Raw genomic sequence first — 12,522 nt, forward strand, 5'->3', positions numbered from 1 at the left:
TAAATTAATAATCTCTATAAATTAATAAAAAATTATAGGTTTGGTGTAGTTCCAACATTGTTAATTTATAGAGGTTTCACTGTATGTGAAGATGTCAATGTTTAATAACATTTATAATAAAATTTAAACAAATATTTTCAGTTATCAGGCAAATTCAAAATACATAACTCAAATTAGATTACTCTTGAAAGTATAGTGTTTATCTCCAAAAATTTATCTATTTATTATTTTTTTTTTTGGGCCAACATCACCACAAATTTACAAAGTAAACTAGTAAAGAAAGAAATACAACTTTTTTTTTGTTCAAAGAAAGAAAGAAATACAACTGAATGGGGACATTCCTGAAAGTATAAAGTTGTTCTTTTGACTCGTTTAAAGTTAAGTCCCTATATGACACGTAAGCAGCAGAGACAAGTAGGTTCCACCGAAACGACACAGTTTCAGTAAGAATATTTTAATTTGTGTTTGTAATCTCGAGAAAGTTAGGAAAAAAACTTTCGCCGCACCGCCTGATGTTAACAAAAGGAGAGAAGAATTCACATTCGAATTGGAATTCGAATTCTTCTTCTTCTGTCTCTCGCACACCAAACCTGAAACGCTAACCCTAATTCCCTTTCGAATCCGATACTCTCCCTTCCCCTACGTATATATATCTATAAGTCTCAGGTGCTGTAGACGCATCATCATTACTCATGGCGTCGATGGCACTGACTTCTCCTCCCGGCGTTAAGATTCCTTCGTACATGACCGCGTCTTATTCGTCTCTCTTCTCCCGCTCCTCCATTTCATTCACCCACTCTCGCTCCCGAATCTGCGTTTCCGGTTCCGCTGTGAGCATTCCTTTTTTTTTTGGGTTTTCTCACGTCAATAGATGAATTTGATATATACATTACCTTATAAATATGTTATTGTTTTTTTTGAAATCCTGGAATATTTGATGTTGAAAATTGAAAAAAAAAAAAGCTTTTTGTTTTATATATTTTTTGAGTTCTCTTTAGTGAGGAGAACAAGTTTAAAACTATAAACTTAGGTCAAGACTTGAACATGTCGGTGTTCAATTTCTGTCAGAAACTCAATTGTGTATGTTTTGGCCAGAAGAAGATAGAGCATGTCTTAGCCTCTTTAGGCCTCGTTAAAAATTTTGAACTGGACTAGTTGTTGTTTATTGTTGTCCCTTTGAAATGAGTTGGGCTGCATCTCAGATGCCCTATCAATTATAAAAAAAAAGTTGGAAACTTTACTGACTCTTTTGTTACACCTAATTTTTTTTTCTGTAGAGATAATGCTAAGAAAGAGACCTCTTTAATTATAGTTCCGTTGTCCTTTTTTTTTTTTGATAGAAATGCAATTTGAACGGGAACGCTCGTGTCCCAATCATCAATGAGACGACACTTCCAAAGTACTTTGATTCCTCCCGGTTGGAGAAATCGGCCAGTAGAGTCAATACCAAGCTCAAGTTGTTCTCTGGCACTGCAAATCCAGCTCTTTCTCAGGAAATTGCTTGGTACATGGGTTTGGAGCTTGGGAAGATCAGCATCAAGAGGTTTGCTGATGGAGAGGTATACGTTCAGCTACAAGAGAGTGTTAGAGGCTGTGATGTCTTCTTGGTGCAGCCTACTTGCACTCCAACTAATGAGAATCTCATGGAGCTTTTGATCATGATAGATGCTTGCAGAAGGGCTTCGGCTAAGAAAGTAACCGCTGTGATTCCTTATTTTGGATACGCAAGAGCTGATAGGAAGGTAAGGTATCAGATATCTTTTGTGAATAGATCAGGTTTCAATTAAATTTAATCTTATCTAAATTACTGTTGTAGACACAAGGGCGTGAATCCATTGCTGCTAAACTGGTGGCGAATCTTATAACTGAAGCTGGTGCGGATCGGGTTCTTGCATGTGATCTTCATTCAGGACAGTCTATGGGTTATTTTGACATACCAGTGGATCATGTCTATTGCCAGGTAACTTCAAACGTCAACGTTCTTGATATTATTTTCGTCTCCTTTTTTAATGATCTTTAAACTCAAATTTTGTGATTATTTTTTTTCAGCCTGTGATACTAGATTATCTTGCTAGCAAGTCGATATCCTCAAAGGATTTGGTAGTGGTTTCTCCTGATGTTGGTGGAGTAGCCAGGGCACGTGCTTTTGCTAAGAAATTATCTGATGCTCCACTCGCTATTGTTGATAAAAGACGCCATGGCCACAATGTTGCTGAGGTATAATTCCATATTCCACCCTATTTTCTCTGTTCCTAAATACTCAGTTTCTTATTGTCGCCACGTAGGTGATGAACCTCATTGGTGATGTTAAAGGGAAAGTGGCTGTAATGGTGGATGACATGATTGATACTGCTGGTTTGTTTAACAACTCTGTAAAATTACATTTTCTGTCAACACGTGACCAACTATTTATTTATTTATTTATTTGCAGGAACCATTGTGAAAGGAGCAGCTCTATTACATGAGGAGGGGGCTCGTGAGGTTTACGCTTGCTGCACGCATGCGGTTTTCAGGTTAACTCATTAGCTCGAACTCACAATTTTTTTTCTTCTGTATTGGTTTTACATGTAAACATCTGATATATGAGAGTTTCTTTTCTTGAATGAATGAATGAATGTGACAGTCCGCCTGCGATAGAGCGGTTATCGAGCGGTTTGCTGCAAGAAGTGATAGTGACGAATACTTTACCGGTAGCGGAGAAGAATTACTTCCCGCAGCTGACGATTCTATCGGTGGCTAATCTTCTGGGCGAGACAATTTGGCGTGTCCATGATGATAGCTCCGTTAGTAGCATTTTCCTTTGATGTTTTGTTTTTGTTAATCGGTTTAAGGGGTTCGGTTTAGAATTGGTTTACGTTCGCTCTTTCTTCTATTCACAGTTCCTATACCCCTCAGCTATGTTTTTTTTGGTTAATAGCCCTTAACTATGTTTTGCTTCTCTTTCTCACCCATACTTTGTCACTTGTCTGATTTCTACTTTTTTCATCTTATTTTTAGTTTAGACTTTAGGAGGTATCAATAATATATAATTTTAGTATTTACATTTTTTGAAATGTTCTTGATTTATGATTTATAAACTGGCGATCTCATTATTATATACGATCAATTTATATTTGAGCATGAAGAAAATATCGAAATAAGTAGGCCTCGGCAAAAAACAAGATTTTTGCCGAATTCGAAAACCGAATATGATCAGAAAAAAAGTAAGTATTAAATTTGGCTGAAATTAGTTAAATATTTGAATGGGTTCGAGATTTTGGTATATGGAAAATTATGAACATATGTATTTTAGGTATTTGGATATCTTTCAGTCAGATTTATATATTTAGTTATATTAATCATTTTTAAATTTAGCATCCAAACAACTTCAAAATTAAAAAAAAATAATTGTCTTGAAATTGTTCAACAATAACTATTTAAATTAATGAAACAAAATTCAAAACGCTAAAAATATTATAAATATCTATTGATTTTCTGCCTGAATATTTAGTACAACACAGTTGTATATCAAATTTTCATATTTTAAAATATATTATTCAAATTTATATGTTATGTTATTTATTTGTGGGAGTCAGAATATCTCGATATCTATACAAATTCTTATATGTTAACGTTCTAAAAGATTGTCTATAAACTTCTTTTGTAATAGTTTGGAACTTTGAATAGGATCTTTTCTGCTATTTTTATCAACAAAACCAAGAGATATCAATCTCAACTTGGCCGTCGTTAGGCAAATTTATTTTCCATCTTCAATATTCAAAATCTATTTTGATAAAGATTCAAATTCTTCTACTGCATCATCAGTTAAACCAGCAAATAATTTCATATTTTTTGTTAGTTTCAAAACTTTGCAATGCTTCCAAAGATATGATGAATTTAAAATCGTCAAAACAGTCTCTGATCTACCACCAAAAACAATAACCTTGTCCTAAAAAAAAATTTCTTCAGAAGATTTAATAATATCGCGCATACTGCAATCCAAAGTCTCGAATCATAGGTGTCTCATCTCTTACAATTAACTTTGCCGCTTTAACCAATTCTACCGCAATGTTTAAAGCAGGTTATTTTTGGAGATCTCATGCAAAAAGATCAAGCTATGGTACATATGACGAAGCGTTTCTGGAAACCGAAGAAAGAAACATTGTCGATGCACATTTCCAGTGAAATCTTAGGCCCTGTTCGTTTGTCCATTCACCTGATCCATTCGGATGGAAATGAGCCTCTTGTTCGTTTGGACACAAAATCTACCACTCATCCGAATGAATCAGTTGAATGACTTTTTAAAGTGTAGTTTAAATTTTAGAAACCAGTTGACTGAACCGAATCAGATCATTTGGCTGGAACTGGTTCAGTCAAAATTCGGAAATGTCGATATTGTCCTTCATTTAACTTGAATATTACAAACCTAGCTAATCTCTTCTTCAGTCTCGATCTCTTCTCACGCCACTCACGCCAGCCGCAAAGACTCTCTCTCTCTCTTGAACTCCATGAAAGGAGCTTAAGCTCTCTCCGGATCTCTCTCTCTCTCTCTCTCTCTCTCTCTCTCTCTCTCTCTCTCTCTCTCTCTTCTCTCTCTCTCTCTCTCTCTCTCTCTCTCTCTTCTCTCTCTCTCTCTCTCTCTCTCTCTCCTCTCTCTCTCTTCTCTCTCTCTCTCTCTCTCTCTCTCTCTCTCTCTCTCTCTCTCTCGAACTCCATGAAAGGAGCTTGAGCTTTCGAACTCGCCGGATCTCTCTCAAACTCGCCGGATCTCTCTCTCTCTCTCGCAATTCTCTCTCCGCCTGTCTCTCTCTCGTGGGTCTGTCTCTCTCTCGCGGTTCTCTCTCTCCGTTTGTCTCTCTCTCACCGCATCTCAATCTCGCCGCATCTCACTCTCTCTCGGGTATCTCTAGAAGTCTCTCTCTCTCTCTCTCGAGTTTTCTTCATTTACATCTCTATAGATTCATCACTTGGTCGAGAGTTACGAGCTTGTTTGAGATGTTCATAGAGAGATCTCGAAATTTGATCTGCTTGTGTTCATAGAGAGTTTGTCAGTCTCTGAGTTGATGGCTTTGCTTCTGTTATATGGGTTTCTCTTTTGAATTTGTCATGGGTTTATGCTTAAGAATGTGTTGATATACTGATGGGTTTGCTTGGTTTGTATAGTTCTCTGAGTTGAAATATTTGATGGGGTTTGCTTGGTTTTGAGAATGTTAGGGTCATAACCAGTTCATTTGTAAGCTATATGAGCAATGAGGATACACTGTTTGTAGTCAAGCACAAACTGTTTTAGCAATCATTCCTTCAGTAGTCACATTTGCTGCACCATGTTTCTGATCATATTAATGATTTTGGCTAGCTTTGTCATCATCTTGCTTCTTCTCTTTTGCAGGTTTCAAGTCGGACGAACCAAGGCGAAGAAGCAGGTTTCTTTCTCCCCCCATCTCATCGTGCTTTGTTTTTGTGTTCTCTGCTGGTCTCTCTCTCTGATGTTGCTTTATATAACTTGCTTGGCCATGCCTTGCAGATAATTGGAGCAATGACGTCTGTCCCTGGTACTGATGTAAGTACTTTTTTAAACTGAATGGTTCTCTTAGTTTAGTTATAACAGTCTTGCACATTGAATATTTGAATGTTATAAGAGTCTTGCATATTGAATATTTGAATGTTATATGAGTCTTGCATGGACTGATGAGCAAACTCGGTTCTACCTCCAACTGAGAGTTGAGGAGAAGCTGAAAGGGAATGACCGAAACGGAACTGTCAATGATACTGGGAGACGGTGTATCATTGACAAATTTTATGAAGCTTATGGGGAAAGGCACGTTTGGAAAAAATTTGGGATCAAGCACACCACTTGCAAGACTCAGTATACTAAATACAAGCGACTGATTAACAAGAGAACTGGCCTTGGTTTTGATGGAAATGGGTTCATAGACATGTCGGATGACTGGTGGAATGAACTTTGTAAGGTACAATCAGCTGATACTGATAGGCAATTAGTCAGGACAAACCGAGGTGAAGGTTGGCGACGTGGCGGATTCTAGACAGAAAACATCCCAAGTACGAGCTGAAGAAATGGATAAAGATTGTGACAGCAACAATGGCCCTCCATAACTTCATTCGAGATTCACGTTGGGAAGATAGTGACTTTACACATCGGGAAGGAGTGGAATCATATGAACCACATGGTGATGATCACAATGTTCGATACATTCCGCAAGGTGATAGAGTGATGGAGAGTGTGCGTCACTGTATTACTATGGAGATGGCAAGAGGAACTAGACTTCCATACTAGCATCATACAGGTATGCTTAAATGTCAGTCTTGTGTTCATGAGATCAGTTTTGTTACACTGTTAAATATGGTTCTTATACTGGTTTGAATCTTGTTAGCAGGTTAGAAGAATCGCAATTGGCAAGCTAGAGAACTCAGGTTAGCAGTTAATAGAATCGCAAGTTGTCTCAATAGTCTTGTTGTTGCTGGAGATTAGGATGTAGTCTTGTAGTCTTGTTGAATTGCTCAGTTGATCATTGTGAAGTTCTGTACTTTCAAGTCATTGATGGATCTTATTATCAGTTAATGATGATATATGATTGTGTGGTTTATGTGTAGTTGTGTTTATGGATTTTTTTTTGAATTTTTGTGTCCCTTTGTTGATTGACCAAAACCTCTTATATATGGCAGGTAGTGGAGTGTGGGAGTGTGGGATAAACATATTGCTTGGAGTGTGGGAGCTTGTGTTTGGTCTAAAGACAATGAAATATCATTTCAGTTTTAAATTTCAGGTTGTGATCAAATACTTGTTACTTGGATTGCAAACCATCTTTTAAATTTCAGTTTTATAAAATCTGAGTTTCTATTTTGTGTTTCTACTTTGAATTGTTTAGACATTTATTCAAATTTAAGTTCTACTTTGAGTTGTTTGGAAGTTTATGCAATTTTAAATAAATAAATGAATATATGAATTTTAAATAAAGGAATGAAATTACAAATTTTTATGAAATAAAATTTTATAAATGTCAAAATGATAATTTTAAAATAATTTTAGTGTAAATATATTTTAGACTAAATAATAAAATTTAGTATTGGTAAAATTAATATCAAACATATGATTAAACCAAAATAGAGGCATATATGTAATTTGGTTATTAAACTCATTTGAATGAGAATTACAAATGGAGAAACAAACATAAAGTACATTCAAATGGTTCATTCAAATGATTCATTTAAATGGAGAAACAAACAACCCCAAAAATTTGAATGAATCATTTAAATAGATCACATAGATGAAGCATTTGAATGGAAATAACAAATGGAGAAACAAACAGGGCTTTAGTCGTTAATGTTGCCCTCTGCTGTTTTTGATAATGTTTAACACGTGTATGTGCTGTGTCAATTAGTTGTAATATTGGGCTTGTACCAGGCTCCTTTCATGGGCTTAATACAAAAGTTGGCTGACAACAAAACAAAAAAAGAAAATCATGCCAGCTTGAGAAAAGACCTGGGCAGAATAATTTAGGTTTTCTAAACGCGGCTATGCGCATATATAGTCTTTACGCCTTACCTTGTTACTTATAAGTGTTTCCTTGCAACTCTGGTCATTTGGGTCGGTGTTCTTAGTTGTATGGTTTGGTAAAGATAAACATTCGGTTTTCCTTTGTTCGTTTTTTTTTCTTATAGATCTGTTGTGTAGCTCTGCTGTGATGAACAAAACCGTGTCTAGAGATGAAGTTAATAGCTTCATCGCTGACGGTAAACACATCCCTCTAAGAAGTTCTGAGCTTCTACACAATGTTTTTTATTTGTTTCACAGTTAGATTTTTGAATTTTGGTTTTCTTTTGGGGTCGAAGTGACGATAAACAATTCACAGTCTGTCAATCCACTGACAACATTTGAGTGATGTTATTGTGATATCTCGACAGGTTCTGATCGACTTGAGAAACCCTCCCAGTGATTTTCCTTTGAATTTTTTTTATTTTTGTTCTTGGTAAGGGAAGAATCGTTATTGTGTGCTGGAACTGGTCATATGATGAATCTCATAAAACAAATTGGTAATTTGCGACTGAAATTTACATTGATGTCTTTTTCACCTTGGAGAACTGATGTCCAGATTCATACTTTTTAAAATTGTCATTGTCTTAATGACGAGGTCATAGTTGGTGCTGTTGGTATTATAACGATGTGAATATGGGTCTGAATCCGCTGGATTGAGAAGCAAAATCTGCAGTTTCGAATCCTTTTAATGTATTCCGTAACGTTTCACGTGCTCTTTAATTTATAGCCGTTCCGTAAGTAAAACATGTGTTGGTTTTGTTTTGGTTGGAAGTGAAACTTGGATTGTGCAACTCCTCAGATCGGCTTATGTATTAAAGAAACTTGATAGGTTCTTTTCCATTTGCTTGCAGTAGATCATGCTCATTGGGTGAAGATTCAAACCGTGTTTTGCCTTAATGCTTAATAAGTGAGATGAAATATAGTCTTCATCTAACTTGAACTTTGTTTTTTTTTTCCAGAATTGGAGTTGCCGTCTTTTCTAAAGATTATAATCGAATATCCTCTTGAAGAGGAGATATAAATGACTGTAGAAAGACAAGAAACTAATTCATTGTGCATTTGAACTTCGGTTCTCACGAGCTGATCTTTATAATATTAAACTTAAGGTATAATAACTGATCTAGAAAGACAAGAAACTAATTCATTGATACTAGTAGTGTCACACATCTCCAAAACCTCGGATTTCAACACTTTCGGGAGTGTTTCCGGAATTGAAGTAGAAAAAATCAAAACAGATGAATCCTAAAATTCATAGAGTTTTTGTTTCGGGTAGCTTGATCAATAAGTAAGATAGAAATAGAAAAGATTATGCTATGATTTAACTATGGAAATGGATATGTCATTGATGATGTAGTAACTAACGCATATATAGAGCACACAGCGCTTCACTCATAGTATCTTTATCTTTTCTTCCCCTTCTCACTCCAATGATCGTCTCTACATGCATATCTCTCACCATTATCACACCTCCTGTCCATGTTCCTTTCTCTTAGATGGAGCTGAGATGCTTGACTTGAGAAACTTTTCATTGTTAAGATTAAAAGTAAAATAAAGATCTTATAAAACTAAGGAGTTCTTTCGGTTTCTCGAATTACCGGAGTCGGAGTTTAGTTAGCTTTCTCGAATAAGCATCTTGGTAGATATCCTAGTGGTGTCTTTCAGACCCCTCGGCTCACTCCCACCACTTAAATGAGACGCTCCATAGAACACCAATAATCATTCCAAATGATGTAGATGACCACTTTTAACTTCAACCCGATGAAATCCTTTTGCAGTAGTTCTTGTTTTGAGGATTTTTTTTCCACATCCAAGAACCTGCAGTTGAATTATCTCTTATAAAAGCCACAGCATCAAACAAACAAAGAGAGCCACGCCGATACCAATAAACAAGTAGATGAACCAGCATTTTACATGATAAAAAAAAACAAGATTTAAGTTTCGGACCCAAAAAGTATCAACTAGTAAAAGACAAGACAATACCAAGCTTTGGGGGAGATTGTCAAAGACATTGGAAGAGATTGCGACAGCCATAAACATGGGCCTCCCAAAAGAGAGGTAACTTCTGTCGTTGACACTTTTAGGAGTGAATGAAACAGAGTGATCAGTTGCTCTCTTGAACTCAACAAACAAGAAGTCCAGCAACAGAAAGCCATTGTTTATATCCTGAAAACTGCTATTTGGATTTACTCAGATTTTAACCCTTTAATTCACCAATCCGATAGAATTATATATCCTGAAACTGAAAAATAATAATAGTCAAAAAGGTACATACATCTCTGCCAAAAACAATGTATGTATTTATTGTATTACCAAAGCATATAGATTTTGATTCGCAGCGACCTCCCAATATCTAATAACAAACAAACATAAAAACGCATAGATAGAGAACATTGTGTTTTACATGTCTCTTTCTCTATTGTCCAAAAAAACAAGAAGATCTTCTCTTTCCCTTCTCACTCCAATGATCGTCTCTACATGCCACACACACCTCTTCGTGATGTATGCTTCTTCCTTACTGTCTCCTGCTTCTCTTTCTTTGTTTCTTCTTCCTACTCACACCATTACCCCTCCTCATGTCCATGTCTCTTTCTCTTACATAGCTTTTGTTCTTCACTGATGGAGCTGAGATTCTTGACTTGAGAAACTTTGCAACGTTAAGATTAAGATCCTCTACGTGGTCGACAAAGACGAAAACTCTACCAGGATTCTCAAAACCTTGGATTTCAACCCTTTGGAGACTGTTCCTTTCTGGATGGAAGTAGAAGACATAAAAAGGTTTACCCCTAATGGCATAGTCCATTGACAAAACTATTTCACCTGTGTCAATCACTCCCACTACGGAAACATCGCAGCCAACAGGACCAAATACATTACGAGGCAGAGTATATGAATATTCCGACCATTCATGTTTTTCAGCATCCTCTAGAATCCACATACTTAAGCTGCAGGTAAGGGTCAAAGTAATCCCACCTAATTTACCCTTATAGTTTATCAGATTATTACATTCGCCTTTTTTTGCTTCTATAAAATTGAATTTCTCAGACCTAACATCAAAAGAAACTATCACATAGGAGTCTTCATCACCAGTTGTTTTACTTTTAGCCAAGTAATACAAAACACCATTGATGCATATTCGTTTAGGCGACGAAGGCCGACACGGTTTATGGGCCACTGGAGTTTTGATCTTCCTCCAAGTCATCATTTCTTCACCTGTTCCTAACGTCAGAACTCTATTTTCATCAACAGAACGTGAATTAACAATGGACAATACTTTGAATTGCTTGTCAATCGGATCAAACCCTAGAAAGCTTTCCTGTATTCTGTATGATTGTAGTTGAGGTAAATAAACATACTCTCCTGTGCTAGGATTACATATCACATGCAGTGTTTTCGGAAACATCTGCACATATATGCTGGTACATATATCACGGCGTGAGTAAACCAAACCAGAGGCATAACCACCAAAGTTATGCCACATGTCATGAGACCATGTCATATAAGAATCGGCAACTTCAAGAGAAGACTTGTCATATGGATTACGGGGCTGTGGCGACGAGAAAAAGTGCCACTCAAGTTCTCCAGTTCCGTGGGCGGCGAACAAGAGACGTGGACGAGCAGATGACCTAGTTAGGAACAAGTCGGTGAAAAATTGACCGCAAAGTATGGACCTCCACAGCTTCGACACGCAGTGAAACCTAGTGATTGACTTTGCAGGCAGTCTTGAGAATATCTCGAGGATGAGATCATCGGTGATTGAATTTATCATCCTTTTGCTAATCTGATGGAATTTGAGAGAGATGATGAATTCTACTACAAGTTATCGCAGAGAGACTAGAAGATATGTTATCCTTCGGGTGCCTAGGGCATTTGTTCCTAACTGAACCAAATCAAGGCTTAATTAGTTTGGTTTAATGTCGGTTAAAAGAATAAACCGACAGAGCCCTTGATGAATCTTAAACAACCGAACCAATTAACCAGAGTCGAGTGAGTCACGGCTTGGTTTCTCATTCAGTTTTTTAAGGCTTAGGCATAAAATCTGTAACCTAAAATCCGAACCGAACCGAATCAAACTCGAAACTTAAAAACCCGATCCGTACCCGGTATGAAATTTAAAAGATATTCGAAAGAGTCTTGTAAAGTGGTACAAAACATATCCGAACCAAAAGTATTATTAATCGAACCCGCGACGGGTAACCTTAAAAACCGGAGTTGAGTCTTTCGAACAAGTCTTTCCTTTCCCAATTCCTATTATCGGAATTTTCAAATCCCCTATATATTAATTCTGGAACATTACAACATGTTTTGTAGTCACGTGTCATCACTACGATGATTCTCAGAAATCCTTAGAAAAATATGTTGGTCCATATAAATATATATTATACTTTTTATTAAACTAATTATCATATTAATTAATAGTCTTAAATTCTTTCCTTAAATAAAAGCTACGTAAGTTTATTTCCTTAAATAAAAGCTATGAAATTACCTAATATGATTAACGTATATATGATAATTAATGATTACAAATCAAATATATTTGATAAAAAAATTTGTATCCTCTACATTTTATTTTAATTAATATTATAAAAAAAATCACTTAGGGGGGTGTATTCAACCGAGAGTTTCAGGTGATTTGTATTAAAATGACAAATCCACTGTTATTCAAACATGAATTTTAAAAACTCATTTAAAATCCACTGTTATTGAACTTGACATTTCGTAAAGTACTCTGAAATCCACTGTTATTGAAAATATTTTAAGTTATGGGATTTTAAAGTTTTGAGGTGATTTTAGGGTGTTTGGGTGGAGTTTCTTAGTTAAAAAAATTAAAACTCAAATCCCATTGTTTTAGGTGATATTCTAGAGTAGTTTAACAAAAATCACCTAAATCTCTGCAACTTATTAAAATCATCTAAAACTCCATTAAAAATCAAATCACATCAAATGTTAAATTGAATACACCCCCCTTAAACATATTTTTAAAAATAGAT

General features: G+C 35.9%; 3 protein-coding genes and 3 non-coding genes across 6 annotated transcripts; 5 read left to right on the top strand and 1 right to left on the bottom strand.

Moving 5' to 3' along the window:
- The first annotated feature begins 425 nt into the window (after nucleotides 1-425).
- LOC108839148 (ribose-phosphate pyrophosphokinase 2, chloroplastic) lies at nucleotides 426-3,045 on the top strand. The gene is made up of 7 exons (XM_018611999.2): nucleotides 426-830; nucleotides 1,341-1,742; nucleotides 1,817-1,960; nucleotides 2,050-2,217; nucleotides 2,286-2,355; nucleotides 2,432-2,513; nucleotides 2,624-3,045. Exons 1-7 carry the CDS (start codon nucleotides 693-695, stop codon nucleotides 2,802-2,804), a joined length of 1,185 nt encoding a protein of 394 aa, XP_018467501.1. The 5' UTR covers nucleotides 426-692; the 3' UTR covers nucleotides 2,805-3,045.
- A 2,603-nt stretch (nucleotides 3,046-5,648) lies between these two features.
- On the top strand, nucleotides 5,649-6,888 carry LOC108856997 (uncharacterized). The gene is made up of 3 exons (XM_056989940.1): nucleotides 5,649-6,284; nucleotides 6,375-6,411; nucleotides 6,664-6,888. Exon 1 carries the CDS (start codon nucleotides 5,649-5,651, stop codon nucleotides 6,021-6,023), a length of 375 nt encoding a protein of 124 aa, XP_056845920.1. The 3' UTR covers nucleotides 6,024-6,284; nucleotides 6,375-6,411; nucleotides 6,664-6,888.
- A 786-nt stretch (nucleotides 6,889-7,674) lies between these two features.
- On the top strand, nucleotides 7,675-7,763 carry LOC130497865 (small nucleolar RNA U61). Its single transcript, XR_008936900.1, has one exon. It is a non-coding gene; the product is annotated as a small nucleolar RNA U61 (small nucleolar RNA).
- Nucleotides 7,764-7,824: 61 nt separating this feature from the next.
- On the top strand, nucleotides 7,825-7,913 carry LOC130497875 (small nucleolar RNA snoR14). Its single transcript, XR_008936910.1, has one exon. It is a non-coding gene; the product is annotated as a small nucleolar RNA snoR14 (small nucleolar RNA).
- Nucleotides 7,914-7,997: 84 nt separating this feature from the next.
- LOC130497862 (small nucleolar RNA Z101) lies at nucleotides 7,998-8,091 on the top strand. The gene has a single exon (XR_008936897.1). It is a non-coding gene; the product is annotated as a small nucleolar RNA Z101 (small nucleolar RNA).
- A 1,741-nt stretch (nucleotides 8,092-9,832) lies between these two features.
- Nucleotides 9,833-11,391, bottom strand: LOC108846350 (putative F-box protein At1g30925). The gene has a single exon (XM_018619588.2). The coding sequence runs from the start codon at nucleotides 11,298-11,300 to the stop codon at nucleotides 10,047-10,049; it is 1,254 nt and encodes a 417-aa protein (XP_018475090.1). The 5' UTR covers nucleotides 11,301-11,391; the 3' UTR covers nucleotides 9,833-10,046.
- Nucleotides 11,392-12,522: the final 1,131 nt, after the last annotated feature.

Source organism: Raphanus sativus, chromosome 1, assembly GCF_000801105.2.
Source record: "Raphanus sativus cultivar WK10039 chromosome 1, ASM80110v3, whole genome shotgun sequence".
In the NCBI taxonomy this organism is placed as follows: Eukaryota; Viridiplantae; Streptophyta; class Magnoliopsida; order Brassicales; family Brassicaceae; genus Raphanus; species Raphanus sativus.